At 46.2% G+C, this 20520-nt stretch overlaps 1 protein-coding gene across 1 annotated transcript in view; it reads right to left on the reverse strand.

Annotated features, from left to right (window-relative positions):
* Positions 1–20520, reverse strand: part of LOC140203186 (extracellular serine/threonine protein kinase FAM20C-like) — a 118451-nt gene that overhangs the window by 8504 nt on the left and 89427 nt on the right. The window contains exons 4-8 of the mRNA XM_072269103.1: positions 16534–16626; positions 14454–14569; positions 10031–10211; positions 7763–7872; positions 4076–4157 (exon numbers count right to left, since the gene is read on the reverse strand). Coding sequence (XP_072125204.1) covers positions 4076–4157; positions 7763–7872; positions 10031–10211; positions 14454–14569; positions 16534–16626 — 582 coding nt within the window. The remainder of the gene's footprint in view (positions 1–4075; positions 4158–7762; positions 7873–10030; positions 10212–14453; positions 14570–16533; positions 16627–20520) is intronic.

Below are 20520 nucleotides of genomic sequence, written 5' to 3' on the forward strand. Positions count from 1 at the left end.
GGTAATGGTTTCTCTGTAGCAGCAATGTTTAGGTTATGACTAGAGATAACGGGGGCTTTGGAATGTATGCTAGCCAATGAGAGGCATGTTGTTCTTCCTTGTGGATCTGGGAGCAGGGATTTCATGGTCTTTTGTTGGGGAGAGATGAAGAGAGAAGATGCGAATGAAGAGAGGTGGTAGAGCACCAAACGGAGTGGACTTGGAGTGAGGGTCCGAGGGTCAGCAACGATCGGAGAAGGTTGATGGGGAACAAAGGAACAGAACCGTGAGCTCCAACGTTGCTCATTAGACTGTCCCATGAGAACGGATCCTTTTTTTGTCTCTTTACAAACCACACAGTCAAATTAAGAGTTATGAAGCTCAATCATTTAATTATTGTGTACTGTTTGTTATTTCGTGGAACTGATTTGTAACAGGGGACACATTGTGCAGCATCCACCCAGACAAGATTCCTTAAGTTTGGCCGTGCCGGGGGCTGTCTTCCCCTAGATGAAGCTGCTAGCTGAAACCAGGGTTACACAGGGAATAAAGCTCTAACGTACTCAAATCTTTCCTTGTAACTCAGGCCCTCAAGTCTCGGCAACATGTTTGTAAATTTTCTCTGTACTCTTTCAGTCTTATTGCTGTCTTTCTGATGGTAGGTCATAGAGTCATAGAACGTCATAGCAGAGAAACAGGCCCTTTGGTTCATCTAGTCCATGCCGAACTGTTATTCTACCTTATCCCACCTGGATCATAGCCCTCCACCATGCATGTACATATCCAACTTCTCTCAAATGTTGAAATCAAATTTGAATCCACCACTTCTGCTGGCAGCTTGTTCCACAGTAACTCCTCCTCCCCTCCACATGAAGAAGTCTCCCCTCCCCCCCTCGCCCCGCCAAGCTCTCCCAGGTGACCACAACGGCACACAATACTCCAACTCTGACCTCACCAAAATCTCATACACCTTCAGCATAACTTTCCAAAGCCTGTACTCAATTTCTGTCAGCGCCGGTAAAACCATGCCTGGTTGATCCAATCCCTCATGATGTGACAGTCCCCGTCATCCCAGGACCCAGTCTCCTGAACCTTAGCTACGCTCCCTCTAAAGGCACATACACCTCTTCTGAAAGGAATTGATCAGAACTGTGTTAAGTACATCATACATTTAATGAACCAGTTTGAGATTCAAAATTGCTTGTTATTTCTCATTACCCTAGTGTAAAGAAGAATGAAATGATTGAAACTTTGATATGATATCTACCTCATGACACTACCTATTTTTGCCGTTCATTTATTGATTGATTAACTGATACAGCATTGAATATGCCCTTCTGGCCTTTCCAACCGCGACACCTAGCAACCCCCAGTTTTAGCCAGAGCCTAACCAAAGGACAATTCACAATATGACCTACTAACCAGTATGTATTTGGACTGTGGGAGGAAACTGGAGCACCTGCAGGAAGTTCACGTATTCCACAGGAAAGACATACAAACTCTTTATAGAGGGCGCTGGAATTGAATTCTGAACTCGGACGCCCGGAGCTGTAGTCTTGTGCTAACTGCTACGCTACTGTGGTTTTGTACGACTTAGTTTGGGGCCTTCTCTGGAGGGGAAGCCCCAAATCCTCGGCTTTGCCTATTGCCTGTTGCCGGGGCTGGGGTCGAAGCGCTTGGCAGAGATGGTGCTCGGTGCTCGGTGTCGAATAGGTGGTCGGAGGCTCGGAGTTTTTCGGACGGACTCGGAGTTGGACCGTGGTCGGATGCTTCCAGGATGCTGCACCGGCAAGTTGGCGGCGCTGGAGGTTCACCGTCTGCGTGAGATGATGGGACTTTCGAGAGACTCTGTGACTTTTACTGTGCCATGGTCTGTTCTTATCAAATTACGGTTTTGCTTTGCACTGTTGTAACTACATGTTATAATTATGTGGTTTTTGTTAGTTTTTAAGTCGGTTTGTCATGTGTTTTTCGTGATATCATTCTGGAAAAACGTTTTATCATTTCTTAATGCATGCATTACTAAATGACAATAAAAGGGGACTGCGTGTCCTCATAATCATAATCATAGTTATATTTTATATATTTCTTATTGTAATTTATTGTTTATTTTATATACTGCATTGTACTGATGGCACAGAACAACAAATTTCACGGCCTATGTCGGTGATAGTAAAAGCCACATGCACAAAATGCTGGAGGAACTCAGCAGGTCAGGCAGCATCTGATGCACCTATCAATCATACGATATGTTAAGCACAAGAGACTCTGCAGATGCCGGAGATCGTGAGCAGCAAAAACACAATTCTAGAGCAGGGGTTCTCCAATCTGAGTTCCACAGACCCCCGGGTTAATGGCCGGGGTTCAAGGCACAGAAAAGGTTGGGAACCCCCCCGATCTGCAGGTCAAGCAGCGTCTGAGTGAATCTGTGGAATTCATCGCCACAGACCGCTGTGGAGGCCAAGTCATTGGGTATGTTTAAAGCCGAAGTTGATCGGCTCTTGATCATTCAGGGTGCCAAAGGTTACGGGGAGAAGGCAGGAAATTGGGGTTGAGAGGGACAAGAAATCAGCCACGATGAATGGCAGAGAAGTCTTGATTGGCTGAATGGCCTAATTCTGCTCCTCCGTCTTATGATCCGTGTAGCTCCTCTAGCATTTTGTTCATGTACGTTCATGTTAAGCTTTATGTAAGTTATATTAAAAACATGTAGGGAACAAGGGCAGTTAATTGTTTCACAGAAACACTGGTAATTAGGCTAATGAAATAATTACACAGAACAGGATGCAGGCCAGATCTCTTCCCTTTGTATTTTGTTTTTCCATCTTTGTATTTTTACGATTTGATGTTTTTTGCACATTGTTGTTTGTCCGTCTTTCTTTGTGTGCATTTTTCAATGATTCTATCGTGTTTCTTGGTACTTACTCTGAATGGCCCTTAGGAAATGAATCTCAGGGTGACAGACACACACTTTGGTGATAAATGTACTTTGAAATGTGTAAGAGACTGACCTGGAGAGGTGATTTACTGGATTCAACAACAGCTAAAGTAGATAGTTTTGTGGTAAACTAATTATGTCATTGCACCAATATGTGAATAGTTAACCCATGCTGTCATTTTATGTATGAAGGTAGCACTAGTTCTGTTTGGGTTTATCAGTAGTTCTGAGTCTGTCACTAGTTCTCTCTGAGTCTGTCACTAGTCCTGTCTGGGTCTGTCACTAGTTCTGTCTGGGTCGGTCAGTAGTTCTGTCTGGGTCTGTCACTAGTTCTGTCTGGGTCAGTCAGTAGTTCTGTCTGGGCCTGTCAGTAGTTCTGTCTGGGTCTGTCAGTAGTTCTGTCTGGGCCTGTCAGTAGTTCTGTCGGGGTCAGTCAGTAGTTCTGTCGGGGTCAGTCAGTAGTTCTGTCTGGGCCTGTCAGTAGTTCTGTCTGGGTCTGTCAGTAGTTCTGTCGGGGTCAGTCACTAGTTCTGTCTGGGTCTGTCAGTAGTTCTGTCTGGGCCTGTCAGTAGTTCTGTCGGGGTCAGTCAGTAGTTCTGTCGGGGTCAGTCACTAGTTCTGTCTGGGTCTGTCAGTAGTTCTGTCTGGGTCTGTCAGTAGTTCTGTCGGGGTCAGTCACTAGTTCTGTCTGGGTCTGTCAGTAGTTCTGTCTGGGTCTGTCACATGTTCTGCTTGGGGAATTGATGTAGTGCAGGAACTCTAAACACTGAGTCTGTCACCTTGATGAATTATTCTATTAGACACCATTCTTATGTTCAAAGTGTTTGCTTTCAATAAAAGCTGTCCTGTTGTAACTCTGTAGAGTCTGACACTTTTTCCAATGACTACAAAGAAATGCACACGTGACATCTTTTTGTGCGTGCTCATACCTGTTCATCCTTTTCTGCTTTTATACCATTACATGCTCCTGCACATGTCAATACATCTCACACACAAGCATCACGACTGTTCACTCACAGCTGCATAATCTCACACACGCGGGCGAACAAGCACACATACACACACGTGCACATAACATACGCACAGGCACGCACATGCATACACGTGCACACACTTTTGCCCGTCCCATTGGAAGCTACGACTATCCCCCCTCCTTACCCTCTGCCATTGTCTAGATGAATGATAAATGAATCGTTCCCAAACTTTTCAAAGGTTTCGTAATGGTGCCGATCCATGTTACCTGTTGAGAGAGCAGCAGAGAAACAGTCAGCCAAAGACCGGGCCTGCCCGAACCCAGCAGCTCCATTGTTGGTCTCTCGACCACCCTCAGTCATACACCTGAGGAGGAGAGGGAATGCCAGCCAGCTCCTCAATCCTGGAGGGAGAGCTGCCGAGGGTGAGCTACGCTCTCAGTGTTCAGCACATGTGACCTGGAAGTAGCCTCGCTATTGACCAACTGACCTGTCCATCCCAGTTGAGCTCCAACATCTCACTGGTCTCCATCCTCCATGGAGAGGACCCCATGGAGACTCTCGGAGTGGGTGCTAGGAGGGCATCTCCTCATTCTGAAATTCTGACGGGAACACAAGAGACTGCAGAGCTCTGTTTCACTCACCTTCATGCACTTTGGAAGAAGGAAGAATAAAGGTGTATAATATTTTCTAAATGGGGAGAAAATTCAGAAATCAGAGGTGCAAAGGGATTTGGGAGTCTTAGTTCAGAATTCCTTAAAGGTTAACTTAGTCAGTGTCAAGGAAGGCAAATACAATGTTAGCTTCCATTTTGAGAGGACTGCAATACAAAAACAAGGATGTAATGCTGAGGCTTTATCAGGCATTGGTCAGACAGCACTTGGAATATTGTCAGCCTGAGTATTACCTAAGAGAGGATGTGCTGGCATTGGAGAGGGTCTAGGAGGTTCACGGCAATGGTGAATCTGTGGAATTCATCACCACGGACAGCTGTGGAGGCCAAGCCATTGGGTATATTTAAAGCGAAGGTTGATATGTTCTGGATTAGTTGGGTGTCAAAGTTAACAGGGAGAAGGCAGAAGAATGGGGTTGAGGCTATAATAAGTCAGCCATGGCAGAACTGTGGAACATACTAGATTGCCCAAATGACCTAATTATGCTCCTACAGTACTGTGAAAAATTCTTAGGCACATACATATAGCGAGGGTGCCCAAGACCTTTGCACAGTACTGTGTTTGTCAATGTGGAGCGGACAGTGAGCTTGTAAATCTGGTGGGAGCAAAGGATGTTGGGAGTGGTGAGGTGGACTGCCACGGGAGGGGTGTAGGACAGGAAGAAGTGCTGGGGGGGGTGGTGCGGGTGCAGACACACACAGCCCTAAGACACCAGGCAAGGTCATTTGATTCCAAACAACTGGTTTATTGATTATTACAGAATATCTCTCCGGTGCTTCCCACTCCCTCCCCTCTCTCTTCCCCTTTACCCAACCATGATTCCCCTCTCTCTGTCCCATCCCCACTCTCAGTCCACAATGGAAACCCATATCAGAATCAAGTTTATCATCACTCACGTGTCATATATATATATATATATATATATATACACACACCTAAAGCCTTTGCACATTACTATATGTTTTATAAGACCATAAGATACAGGAGCAGAAGTAGGCCATTTGGCCCAAGGAGTCTGCTCCGCCTTTAAATCTTGGGCTGATCCAATTCCTCCAGTCATCCACACTCCCCTGCTTTCTCCCCATATCCTTTGATACCTTGGCTAATCAAGAACTTATCTATCTCTGCCTTAAATGCACCCAATGACTTGGCCTCCATAGCCTCTCGTGGCAACAAATCCCACAGATTTACCACCCTCTGTCTAAAGTAATTTCTCCGCAATTTATAGTCTCATGATCTTCATCTTATTTCTTTATATCTTGTGACAAGCCTTCATTAGCATAGCAGGACTTGCATGTCTAAAGGAGATACAAGAGACTGCAGACGCAGGAATCTGGAGCATCACACAAAGGTGCAGGAAGAACTCAATGGGTCCGACTGCATCTGCGGACGGCAATGGACAGCTGATGTTTCGGTTTGAGACCCTTCATCTGGACTGAATGGGTAGACGGGGAGAGGGCGACTATAAAAAGGTGAAGGGAAAGGGCGGAGCAAGAGCTGGCAGGTGATGGGTGGATCCAGGTGAGGAGAGGCGACAGGCAGATGGAGGAGAGGAGAGCAGTGATAGCGACAGATGCTGGGAGGTGAGAGGTGGAGGTGTCAAAGGGGCTGCACGTGCTGGAATCTCTGACAGGAGAGAAAGATGAAGCATGGAACCAAGTGAGGGAGGTGGGGAGGTGGGGAGGTGGGGAGGGCAGGGGGATAGCAGGAAAGGAAGAGCAGTGGGACGAGTGTGAAGGTGATGGATATCCTTCTCGGAGCTTTTTTCTACCCCTGACATCCAACTTTGTATACCTTTCTACTTTTTAATTAAAATTTTATGTCTTTTAGGCCAATAAAGGGCCTGGATCTGAAATGTTGGCTGTCCATCTCCCTCCACAGATGGAGTCTGGCTAGCTGAGATCCTGAGAGTCCAAAGGCAGGATGTCTGGTCTCAGCGTAAGGGGCTGGTCAAGTAAGGTTGAGGGTTGTGAGACTTTGTATAACCCCACGGACAGTGGGTGCTCCATCACTGACTCGACGGTGGAGGCTGATGGACCTTTGATCCTTTGAAGGGATCATGGAGCCTTGAGAGGGGAAAGTTGCTGAGGTGGAGGAATTAGCCCAAATGCTAGGCCATTTCATCATGGCTGATTCATTTTCCCCCTCAGCCCCAATCTCCTGCCTTCTCCCCTTATCCTCTCATGCCCTGACCAACCAAGAATCGTTCACGCCTTAAATATACCCAATGACTTGGCCTCCACAGACACACGTGGCAACGAATTCCACAGATTCACCACCCTCTGGCTAAGGAAATTCCTCCTCATCTCCATTCTAAAAGGAGTACCCTCTATTAAGAGGCTGTGTCCTCTGGTCTTAGACTCTCCCACCATAGGAAACATCCTCTCCACATCCACTCTACTGAGGCCTTTCAACATTCAATAGGCTTCAATAAGGTCCCCTCTCATTCTTCTTAATTCCAGTCAGTGCAGCCCCAGAGCCATCAAACGCCCCTCATACATTATTCCTTTCATTCCTGGAATCATTCTCGTGAACCTCCTCTGAACCCTCTCCAGTGTCAGCACATCCTTTCTTAGATAAGGGGCCCAAAACTGGTCACAATACTCCAAGTGAGGCCTCGCCAGTGCTTTATAAAGCTTCAACATTACATCCTTGCTTTTATGTTCTAGTCCTCTCGAAATGAATGGTTCCAGTAGATCAGTTCTGCTTCCCTACTCGTCTCCCGAAGTCACGCCCAACACCAAAGGTCCTGCTCTATAGGTTTAGGAGCTTAGAATCACGAGGACCCGTCAGATCTATGCGATGTACCAATCCTCTCAGTGCAGTTTCCTCTACTCTTTCCCCTAAACCACAAATTATTCCCCCCAAACATCTGTCTGATTCCCTGCATATCCCAAAATCTATCAAGGTTTGAGGCCCTGCTTCTATCCCTTCATAAGTCAGCTGAATTACAGGAAACAAGAGGAAACCATTCAGTCCATCAATACTGTACTTCTCATACCTCAATATACCCACCAGCTGATCTCTGAGGCTGCCGAATGTCAGATGATTCAGCAAAATCAGAGCAGGGATCTCCTGCCCGTACCGTCACCGGGCAAGAACACTAGGATTTACCAGGAGTGCAGGGTGCTCGGCCCTACGGGCTGGGGGGCCAATTCCTGTCCTGTACAACCTCATTACATACAGCGAGCCTTCCTTACCCATGAGAAAGTCAAAAATAGTCATGTCGATGAGGTCGAGGAGCCATGTGCCCAAGTTGTAAGGTGCCGTTTGTTTGACTTCCTCGCAGTAGTCAGGATCCACCTCCCATCTGCTCGGGGGGGGGGCGGGGGTGGAAGCAGAGAGTTCTGTTAGTAGCACAGTCAGTGATTGTAGTATCCGCGCAAATCTCTCTCACATCGAGCTGCCCCTCCCCACCCCCCCAGTTAACCCAATGCTTCTCCAGCCCCCTAATCCCAAAGTCCTTCTGCCATAACATCTACTGTACAAGTCACACTGGTGTACAAGTCAGCCCCTGTCTCTGACTATCAGCGGCTGCTTCCCAGGGTCTCTGTCGCACAACATTTGCTGTATAGGGTATACATCAACCCCTCCTCTCTATCCAGCAACAACTGCTCCCCAGGGTCTATATGTCATAACATCTGTTGTATAAGTCACACTGGTGTACAAGTCAACCCCTGTCTCTGTCCATCAGCAGCTGATCCCCAGGATCTATGTACCACAACATCTGTTGAATAAGTCACACTGGGGTATACATTAATCCTTGCTCTCTATCTCTCTGTCCCAGCAGCAACTGCTCCCCAGGGTCTACGTACCATAACATCTGTTGTATAAGCCATACTGGGCATAAGATGACACCCCCCCCCCCCACAAACAACTGCTGATCCCAGTGTCTATTTAACGTGACATCTAGTGTATAAATCCCAGGTATATAACAGCCCAAGGTCTATCCAAGGTCCTTTAATACTGTAACATCTGGAGTACAGTCCTGTGCAAAAGTCTTTGGCATATATATAGCTAGGGTGCCTATGACTGTCTCATAGTTCTGTATATTATGCCTCTCCATTTACCAAATAACACTTAATACTACTGAGCTAACACAAGGCCTCCTGTCCCATGATCCTCTCGTATCCCCTTTGCCTATCACCTGTCCAGCTCTTGGCTCCATCCCTCCCTCTCCTGTCTTCTCCTATCATTTTGGATCTCCCCCTCCCACTTTCAAATCTCTTACTCACTCTTCCTTCAGTTAGTCCTGACGAAGGGTCTCGGCCCAAAATGTCAACTGTACCTCTTCCTAGAGATGCTGCCTGGCCTGCTGCGTTCACCAGCAACTTTGATAAAGTGTGTTGCCTAAATACTCTTAATTCTGTTTCCCAACCACCGTCCTATTTTAACCAATATACAGTTCTGTGCAAAGGTTTTAGGCTTGCTAACTATAAGACTTTTGCACAGAACTGTAGCTTGCACACTGATGTATATAAACTATTTTGGCAACCCTGCCCCCTCCAACATGCTTCCAGCAACACCAGATCCCCAGGTCTATTACCTCAACGTTTGATATATAAGTCATACAGATGTATAAATCGTCCCTTGTCTTTCTTCCTTCAACAGTTTATCCCAGGGTTTATTTACAGTAATAGCTGGTAAATAATTCATACTAGTGAATCCCCCCTTCCCCCGTGCTCCCTTCCACTTTCATATTCCCCACCAATTCCTGCTTTGTTATAGACTTCAGTGCTAGGAAATCACCCTTCATGGTTTTAAGGCTTTTTCCCCATTGAACTTTAGGTCAAAATTAAATAATAAAACCACGTTCTAGTTTTGAAACGCGATAGGTTCCAGTAATCATTTACAGTTATTTGTTTTTACTCTTTTCAGTTTCCTGGCTTGAGGTAAAGTTTTGTAAAATATGCATCAATAATGGAAAATCAGCAGCGAATTGTACAATGTCTAACTTACTTAGAACATAGAACAGGACAGAGAAACAATCCCTTCGGACCACAATGTCTGTGTCGACTGTGGCGACAAATTAGACTAATCCCCTTTGGTCTGCACGTGATCTGAATCCCTCCAAAGCCCTTCAAGCCTAACCGTCCCTTGATGGTGGATAAGACTCTCTCAATGATCAATGATCAACTTGATTCGCCATATATGTCTACATATATCAGTAATTAGCTGTGGTGTGTTAGTGTGACATGTAACAGAAAGACTAAAGAATTATATAAAAATCAAGTTACAGATTAAAGTATATATATATGGAATAAAATGTGGATAAATCCATTGCATTTTCCGTGAAATGTAATTCCGAGAGGATCAATGGATACTATTATTGAACAAAAGAAAAACACAGGACAAAACACTGAAACACCACAGCCGCCATCTTTGTCATCACCTCCCCTCCCAGTTTAGTCCCTTTGGGAACTGCCCCGAAGGGAGGCGTGCACCACTATCCCCCCCACCAGACTTACTCCGCTCGTTTGCGTTTGTGATAAGACCGTCGCCAGGGATTCCTCCACGTCTTCCTTTTGGCCAGGGCCAGGTCAGGCAGGAAGGCCGCCAGCGATCCCTCGATCTGGTCGGGTTTCCCGCACAGAGCGTGCTCGGTGGAGCAGTAGTAGGAGCACTCTCCGTAGAAGCAGACGTTGTTGGCTGCGCGGAGAGAGAGAAAGAGGGAAGGAGGATGGGTGCCAGTCAGCCAGGTTACCACAGGCAGCGTGCGGTGGGATAAGCTCATCGCAGGCTCTTACATGGGAAGTGGTGGATCCCAGTATGGGACTGAGTAATTATAAAGCCCAGGATGGTATATCACAGGAACAGGCCCTTCAGCCCATCATATCTGTGTTCACCATCATGACAAATTAAACCCATCTGTTCTGCTGCCACATGATCCATATCCCTCTGTTCCCCGCACATTCATGGGGCTGTCTAATTGCCTCCTAAATGTTGCTCTTATATCCGTGTACAGCACCTACCCTGACAGTGCCTTCTAGTGTCTACCATCCTCTGTGTAAAACACTTGTTTGCCACTGCCTTCTTCTCGGCAGTGTCTTTACAAGACAGGAGAGCATTCTAACTGGCTGCGTCACCGTCTGGCATGGGGGTGGGGGAGGCTACTGCACAGGATCGAAATAAGCTGCAGACAGTTGTAAATTTAGTTAGCTGCATCATGGGCACTAGCCTCCTTAATATCCAGGACATCTTCAAGGAGTGATGCCTCAAAAAGGAGGCATTCATCATTAAGGACCCCAAAACCCAGGAAATGCCCTGTTCTCTTTACTACTGTCAAGGATGAAGTACAGGAGCCTGAAAACGCACACTCAATGATTCAGGAACAGCTTCTTCCCCTCTGTCATATGATTGCTAAATGGACATTGAACCCATGAACACTACCTCACTCCTTTTTGCACAAATTATTTAATTTAATGATAGATAAATTAGATAGATACATGGATGGGAGAGGTCTGGAGGGTTATGGACTGGGTGCAGGTCAATGGGACTAGCGGAATAAAGTTTCAGCACAGACTAGAAGGCCGAATAGCCTGTTTTCTGTGCTGTAGCTATGGTTCTATTTTAAATGATTTAATATATAGTATATATATATATAATTACTGTAATTCGGTTATTTATTATTATGTATTGGGTTGTACAGCTGTGGCAAAAAGAACACATTTGAAGACATACACTGGTGACATTAAAGCTGATGTGAGTGTCCCACATCTCCTTTAAACTTTCCCCCTCTCACCTTAAATGCATGTCCTCTAGTGCAGGAGTTCCCAACCTGGGGTCCATGGACCCCTCAGTTAATGGTAGGGATCCATGGTATAAAAGAAGTTGGGAACCCTGGTCTAGTGTCCGACATTTTCACTGTGGGAAAAGTTATTCAGACTGTACCTATCATCATCATCATCGACCCAGCTGGTGGTGTAGTGGCATCAGCGCCGGACTTCGGGAGGAAAGGTCCCGAGTTCGAATCCAGCCGGCTCCCCTGCATGCTTTCCATCCGTGCTGGGTTATGAGCTGGTGATCTCTTTGGAAACTCACCCGGCTGAAGGCAATGGCAAACCACTGCTGCAGCTAGCCTCGTACGCGGTTCCCCACTACGTCAGAGAGGCGTGGAGAGAAACTCCGGATGCGACATACCTTTCCCTTATCATCATCATCATTATGTGCCGTGTTGTAAGAAATGGGCTGTCATGGTGAAGTGGTTTGCCATTGTCTTCTTCTAGGCAGTGTCTATACAAGACAGGTGACCCCAGCCAGTATCGATACTCTTCAGAGATTGTCTGCCTGGTGTCAGTGGTCGCATAACCAGGACTTGTGATATGCACCGGCTGCTTGTACGACCGTCCACCACCTCCTCCCACATGACCCTGATCAGGGGATAAGCAAGTGCTACACCTTGCCCAAGGGTGACCCGCAGGCTAGCAGAGGGAAGGAGCACCTTACACCTCCTTTGGTAGAGACATATCTCCACCCCACCACCCAATCTATGCATCTCATAATTTTACAAATTTCTATCAGGTCTCCCCTCAGCCTCCAGCGTTCCGGAGAAAGCAGTCCAGATTTGTCCAACCTCTCCTTTTAGCTCCTACTCTCAAATCCAGGGGAATCTCTTCTGCATCCTCTCCAAAGCCTCCAGCAACAGGGCGACCGGAACTGTGCACAGTACGACAAATGTAGCCTGGTGCTTCATTTATGTTTAATGATAACTCACGAGGATGTTGCTGGGACTTGAGGACCTGAGTTATAGGGAAAGTCTGAATAGGATGGGACTTCATTCCCTTGAGCACAGGAGAATGAGGGGAGATTTGACAGAGGGAGAGGTATAGATAGGATGAGTGCAAGGTGAAAGGGAAGGTGAGTGGGTAGGACGGGAGGGGGGATGTCTCTCCCACTGAATTCCTCCTTCTTCAGCCTCTTACCTCTTCCACCCATCCCCTTCCAACTTCTTACTTTGTCTCCCGTTCCCCACCCATCCACCTTCCCCCTCACCCGTACTCCCCCCACCTTCTTACTCTGGCTTCAGCGACTTTCCTTTCCAGTCCTAACGAAGTGCCTGAACCCCTCATCCTCCTCATGTAGACTCCTCATCCTCCTCCATAGATGCTGCCTGACCTGCTCACACTGTTCCCTCTAACCTGCGTGGCAGCAGCCGTGCAGTTACTGAAATGCTCCCGCGCACATTGCCCTTATGACGTTTTATTAAAGAGCCACGCAGTTTTCAGCCAGTGTAAAAATGTCCTGCTCAGAGCAATATCTGGTCCCTGCAGCAACACTGGAGGGACCGTTGGTGTTGAGTTCCTCCGGCATTTTGTGTGTGTACATCCTTGTTTACTTATTGTAAAAATTGTGTATAACTGATGTTTAATTCATATTTTTCTTGTGAACATTGCTTCTCTGAGGCTATGCTTCTGTGATTCACTTTCACTTCACCTGTGCCTACAGGTATTTGCGCGTATGACAATAAACTCGACTTTGAAATCTAACTCTAATGTCCTGAAATCTGGTTGGGCTCACTTCGGAGGGAAGCTAATTTGCACAAGATGGAGAATATTCTGCCAGGCACTGTCATATGTCAAGAGTATTACCTCACAGATTCACAGAGGATGGTAGCATTCATAGAGAACAGGTCCTTCGGCACAATCATCAAAGATCCTCACACCCAGACCACGCTCTTTTCTCGCTGCTGCCATCGGGTAGAAGGTACAAGTGCCTCAGGACTCACACCACCTTACTACCTGACAACCATCAGGCTCTCGAGCAAAAGGGATAACTAACTCATACAGTGTTTCCCAACTGGGGGACTCTTTATCCTGTTATTTCATCCTCTCATTACTTAATGCTGTTTATTTATATTTTCATTTGAACAGTTTGTTGTTCATTGATCCTGTTTATGGTTACGTTTTATAGATTTGCTACGTATCCCCACAGAAAAAAGGATCTCAGGGTTGTATGTGGTGATTTTGAAAATAAACTTTACTTTGAACCTCGACTACTTGGCGGGGTGCAGATACATCTCTACCAAAGGATGCATAAGGCACTCCTTCCCTCTGTGAGCCTGCAGGTCACCCTTGGATAAGGTGTAGCACCTGCTTAGCTCAATGATCAGGGTCACGTGAAGCCATGGGAGCAGGTGATGGATGGTCGTATGAGCAACTGGTGCATATCACAAGTCCTGGTTATGCGACCACTGACACCAGACAGACAATCTCTGAAAAGTATTGATAATGGCTGGGGTCACCAGTCTTCTGCCCAGAAGAAGGCAATGGCAAAACAACTTCTGTAGACAAATTTGCCAAGAATGAACATGGTCGTAGAAAGACCGTGATTGCCCATGTCATATGGCACAGCACATAATGAAGGCTCAAGTCCTGGTGGTATGTGCTTTCAAGCTTTTGTATCTTCTGCCTGATGGAAGGAGGGAGAAGAGAGAATCACCAGGATAGGAGGGGTCCTTGATAAAGTTGGCTGCTTTCTTGAGGCAGTGAAGGGAGTCCATGGAGGGGAGGCAGGTTTGTGTGATGGATTGGGCAACATGCACAACTCGCTATAGTTTCTTGTGGTCTTGAGCCATAACAAGCCATAAAGCATCCAGACATGACACTTTCCAAGGTGCATCTGCAAAAATTGCTGAGGATTATCAGGGACAAGCCAAGTTTCCTCAACTTTCTGAAGAAGTAGAGAACTTGGTGTGCTTCTCTGTAGTTTGATACAACTGATTCACCAAGGAACGACTCAGCCAGAGGGCACTCAGGCACTTCCCTCCAACAATCCCCTCCCCTCTAACCTTAGCCTACCTACTGCCGTGAGTTAGGAGCTTCATTGTTGAGGGGGCGCGATGCAGAGAAGGGAGGTGGCATTGCGAGGGCACCACCAAACCAAGCTGCCTACCTGGTGAGATGAAGAAGGTCCTCCAGAGTTTCTTGTCATGGGTGACGTCTCGGATTTCCCTCGTCATGTTGACCAGTCTCCCAGCAACCGGGGGCACACGTCGGAAATCCAGAATCCTTCAAAGGAAAAAGAGGGCCACCATCGAGAGAGTAAAATAAACCCTCAGTCACACTTAACTCTTGATAGGGTGGTAAAGAAGGCATATGGGGCACTTGTCTCCATTGTTCAAGGCACTAAGGGTAAGTGTATGGAAGCCATATTGCAGCTAATCAAACCTTGGCTAGGCTGCACTTGGAATATTGTGTGTAGTTCTCATCACACTATTACAGGAAGGATGCAGAAGCACTTAACATGGTGCAGAAGGGGTTTATTAGGATGCTGCCTGCATTAGAGGATTTGAGCCATAAAGAGGTTCGACACTCGCCTGCAGGAAAGATGTAAATACGGTTGAAAGAGTACAGAGAAAATTTACAAGGATGTTGTCAGGGCTAGAGGACCTGAATTAGAAGGAAAGGTTGATTAGGTTAGGACTTTATTGCTTGGAATGTAGCAGATTGAGGGGAGATTCAACAGAGGTACACGAAATTATGAGAGGTGTAGCTAGGGTAAATGCAAGCAGGCTTTTTCCATTGAGGTTGGGTGGGACTACAACCAGAGGTCATGGGTTAAGGGCGAAAGGTGAAATATTTAAGGGGAACATGAGGAGAAACTCCTTCACTCAGAGGTTTATGAGAGTGTGGAATGAGCTGCCAGTGTAAGTAGTGCATGCAAGCTCAACGTCAATGGTTAAAGTAAGTTTGGATAGGTACATGAATGGTAGGGTTATGGAGGGCTTTGGTCCAGGTGCAGGTTGATGGTAATAGGCAGTTTAAATGATTCGGCACAGACTAGAGGAGATGAAGGGCCTGCTTCTGTGCTGTACTTTTCTATGACTCTAAACTTGAGTTGTTTGCTTCAGAGTATCAAAGGCTGAGGAGAGACCTTGTAGAAGGTGACAGAATTATGAGAAGCATAGATAAGGCAGCCAGTCAGAATCTTTCTCCCAGGTAGAGATGGCAACTAACAGTGAATATTCACTAAAGTTGAGAGGGGGAAAGATTAAAGATTAAAGGAGATGTTGCAGGAGAAGGTTTTTACATAGAAAGTGTTGGGGGCAGCAATGGGCTGCCAAGGGTAATGGTGGAAGCAGATGTGATAATGGCATTTCGATAGGTACATGAAGGTGCAGGGAATGGAGGGAGATGGATTTACCAGGATGCTGCCTGGATTAGAGAGCATAGCTTATGAGGATAGGTAGGGCTCTTCTCTTTGGAGTGAAGGAGGATGAGAGGTGACTTGATAGAGGTGTACAACATGTTAAGAGGAAAGGTCGAGTGGACACCCAGAGATTTTTTTTCCCAGGATAGATAAAATTTTAAGGTGCACCAAGGTGCAAAGTTTTAAGGTGAACATGAGATTCTGCGGATGCTGGAAATCCAGAGCAACACACACAGACTGCTGGAGGAACTCACCAGCTCAGGCAGCATCTATGGAGGGGAATAAACAGATGATGTTTCAATCTTGAAGAAGGGTCTTGGCCTGAAACGTCAACTATTTGCTCATTTCCATAGATGCTGCCTGACCTGCTGAGTTCCTCCAGCATTTTGGGTGTCTTGCTCATAACTTAATGCTGATTGGAGGTAAGTATAGAAGAGGTGTCAGAGGTAGGTTTTTTTTACGCAGAGTTGGGCGTGAGTAACACTTGACCGGGGGAAGTGATAGAGCCAGGTACATTAATGACATTTAAGAAACTCTTATATATGCTCATGGATGACAGAAAAATGGAGGGCTATGTGGGAGGGAAGAGTTAGATTGATCTTAGAGTAGATTAAAGGGTCAGCACAACATTGTGGGCTGAAGGGCCTGTACTGTGCTGTAGTGTTTTGGTTTCGATGTTGTATGAACGTATAAGAGATTTGTGGGCTGAAGGGCCTGTACTGTGTTGTAGTGTTTTGGTTTCGATGTTGTATGAACGTAGAAGAGATTTTTGATCCAAGGGTCCCGTTCCCGTGCTGTACTGTGCTGGGTACAGAAGTCTCACCTGTCCAGATGAAAGGCAGCAATCTCCGAGTTGTGTCTCTCGTAGTCGGAGAAGTAGAAGAAGTCAGGAGGAGTCTCCTGCTCCCTGGTTTGCCTGGAAAAAAAACACTACAGTTTAATGAGACTTGTCCATTGGCAGGAGGCACACAGATAAGAAAACGCCGTTTACTTTTACTAAAAATTTAAAAGGTAATAAGTACATACAGTACTGGGTAAAAGTCCGAGGCACATATGGATATATAGCTATGGTGCCTAAGACTTTTGCACAGTACTGTCGCAATTTTATGTACGGCACTGTACTGTTGCTGCAAAATTTTAAAAAATACCCGTCATATGTGAGTGATGATAAACCTGATTCTGATATGGGTCTCTATTGTGGACTGAGAGTGGGAAGGGGTCAGGGAGAGGGGAATCATGGTTGGGAAAAGGGGTTGGGAAAAGGGGAAGAGAGAGGGGAGGGAGCGGGAAGCCCTAGAGAGACATTCTGTAATGATCAATAGACCAATAGTTTGGAATCAAATGACCTTGCCTGCTGTCTCAGAGCCGGGTGTGTCTGCACTCGCATCACCCCCACCCCTGGCACTCCTTCTCTGCCACCTGTCCCACACCCCTCCTGCAATGCTCCACCCTCACCATTCCCAACATCTGTTGCTCCTGCCAGATTTACAAACTCGCTTTCCGCTCCACGTTGACAAAACAGTACTGTGCAAAAGTCTTAGGCACATATATCTAGCTAGGGTGCCAAAGGCTTTTGCACAGTACTGTATATGTCACCATACACAACCCTGAGATTCATTTTTTGTGGGCATACTCAATAATTCCATAATAGAATAACAAAAGTGCAAATATGAAAAGAATGAAATAATAATAATAATAAATAAGCAATAAATATCGAGAACCTGAGATGAAAAGACCTTGAAAGTGAGCCCAGAGGTTGTGGGAACAATTCAATGATGGGGCAAGTGAAATTGAGTGAAGTTATCCCCTTTGGTTCAAGAACCTGATGGTTAAGGGATAGTAACTGTTTCTGAAACTGGTGGGGTGAGTCCAGAGGCTCCTGTACCTTCTTCCTGATGGCAGCAGCGAGTTGAGAGCATGTCCTGGGTGGTGGGGTCACTGAAGATGGATGCTATTTTCCTGCAACAATGCTGCATGTAGATGAGCTCAGTGGTAGGGAGGGCTTTACCTGTGATGGACTGGGCCACATCCACTACTTTTTGCAGGATTTTCCCTTCAAGGGCATTGGTGTTTCCAAACCAGGCTGTGATGCAGCCAGTCAATATACGCTACACCACATATCTAGTCAAAGTTTTAATGGCATGCTGAATCTTCACAACTCCTAATAATGCAGAGGCACTACAGTGTTTTCTTCATAATTGCTCTTACATGCTGGGCCCAGGACAATCCTCCAAAATGATAACACCGAGGAATTTGAAGGTGCTGACCGCTGATCCTCCAACGAGGACTGGCTCATGGACCTTTGGTTTCTTCCTCCTGAGTCAATAATGAGCTCCCGGGTCTTGTTAACGTGGAGTGAATGGTTGTTGTTGTGGCACCACTCAGCCAGATTTTCAATCTCCCTCCTGTATGCTGATTCGTCACCGCCTTTGATTCGGCCAATGATAGTGGTGTCGTCAGCGAACTTGAATATGACATTGGAGCTCTATTTAGCCACACGGTTATAAGTGTAAAGAGAGTAGAGCAGGGAGCTAAGCACACAGCCCCCTGCTTTACTCACGTAAGGTAAAAGCCACCTGAAGCACCTTCAATTACTCCAAAAGACTGAGGTTTGGTAAAATACTGAAAGGCTTTTATTCGCTGTACAATACGACCTCCACAGTGAGTGTCTGCCCCCGGACTGAGGGGGAGGGGCAAGGCGAACACCTTTATACAGGACTCTGTGGGAGGAGCCACAGGGGCAGTCAGCAGAGGGGTGTGTCCAGACAGGTAACCGAGTTACAACATATATACATGGTTTACCACACCACCCAGGCTGTTCCTTAAGGAAAAGAGTAGTTAATTCCCTTACGTAGGGAATGAAGGCTGGTGTCAATCAGATTACAAATGCACCATCCAGGCCAAGCTCTCTTCTCACTGCTACCATTCGGAGGGAGGGAGGTATCATTACCTTAGATCCCACACCACCAGGTTCAGGAACAGTTATTACCCTTCAACCAACAGGCTCCTCAACCAGTGTGGCTAACTTCACTCATCTGAACACTGAACAGATCAGAACCAGGTTTAATATCACCGGTAGATGCTATGAAATTTGTTGTCATGGGCTGCAGTACATTGCAATACATAGTAACAAAAACTGTGAATATATATATATAGTCAAATTCAACAAGTAGTGAGGTAGTGTTCATGGTTTCAATGTCCATTCAAAACTAGGATGATAGAGGGGAAGAAATATAAACACAAAATAATCTGCAGATGCTGGGGTCAAAGGATAAAGGGGAAGAAGCTGTTCCTGAATCATTCAGTGTGTGCCTTCAGCTCCCGTACCTCCTCCCTGCAACCTCTGGACTCACTTTCAAGGACGCTACAACTCATGTTCTCAGTATTATTATTTTATTTTTTATTTTCGTAATTTGTCTTCTTTTGCACAGTGGTTATTAGTCAGTCTTTGTTTTTGTACAGTTTTTAGAAATTGTATTTCCTTACTTTCCTGTGGATGCCTGCAAGAAAGTGGATCTCAGGGTGGGACATGGTGACATATATGTACTTTGATGATAAATTTATTTTGATGATCTTTCTGTGTGATAATGATGAGGCTCAAATGCCAACTTCACAACAGGAGTGGCCAGGAGCAGCAACTCACCAGGAGACGTCAGAATCGCTCTGAGAACTCGGGGGTTTGTAAGCTAATGTAGTGGAACGAGCGTGATGAGGGAGGTGGCAGAGGTTACCATTTTCTGACAAAATTATTGAAACCAAGCTTTCTATTAGCAGAATGCAAATATACAATTCCTTGCTGAACAAAACAGTTCCTGCTCTCCGGTGAGGTATGGGGTCGCACACGCGTGCCTCGTGCGACTAAAATCTGACACAGTCAGAAGCTGGGAGTCAGAGGGAGTTGCTGATAGAGTCATAGAGCCCTACAGCATAGAAACAGGCCCTTAAGCCCATCTAGAGCATACTGATCCAATCTTCTGCCTCGTCCCGTCTAACCTGCACCTGGACCATATCCCTCTAAACCGCTCCCATCCACGTACTTCACTCAGGAAATAGCAGGGAGCCACATGGACCCTTGAACCTTCTGCAATACCCAATCAAATTTCGACTGATCCAGTTGCAACCTCAGCTCTGCATTCCCGCCCACCTTTCATCCTCATGATTTTCACAAATCCTTCCCCCTCTTCCTTACACGTGTGACACCCTGCGTTCCAAAGACATGTGACATTACTAAACTATGTCTTAAATTGGGATTCCTTAGTTTTAAGCTGTGACCCTGCCCTACGCCCCCCCCACCCCAAACTTATTTACACAATGCAGAAATAGCCCTTTCTTCTATCATGACCCTGAGGGGCTTTCTAAAGCATTGAACCATCGGACCATTGGTAAGACCGTTGTTCACGTGACAGTCAACCAACCAGATCAGTGAGTCAGACCAATATAAACACAAGCACTCGGCAAAACCCACACTCAGTTGTGCACCTCGTCTACTGATGAAACGTTTGTGACCAAACCTCCAGGCCCGGTGAACAACCTGAGCACCAATCTTCTCGTTCATTTCATGCTACATCTACGTATCTCCCTCACAACTTTACGTAACTCTGTCATGCATCCCTTCCACTCCATGGAAAAGAAACCCAGTCCATCCCGCCTCTCCTTAAACTGAAATGCTCCTCCCTGGGTAACATCCTCGCAGAAACACAAGAGACTGGAATCTTCAGCAGAAAAACAAATGAAGCAACACACATAAAATGCTGGAGGAACTCAGCAGGACAGGCAGCATCCATAGAGAGGGAAAAACAGTCAACATCGG

The sequence above is a fragment of the Mobula birostris genome, chromosome 9 (genome assembly GCF_030028105.1).
Source record: "Mobula birostris isolate sMobBir1 chromosome 9, sMobBir1.hap1, whole genome shotgun sequence".
NCBI lineage: Eukaryota > Metazoa > Chordata > Chondrichthyes > Myliobatiformes > Myliobatidae > Mobula > Mobula birostris.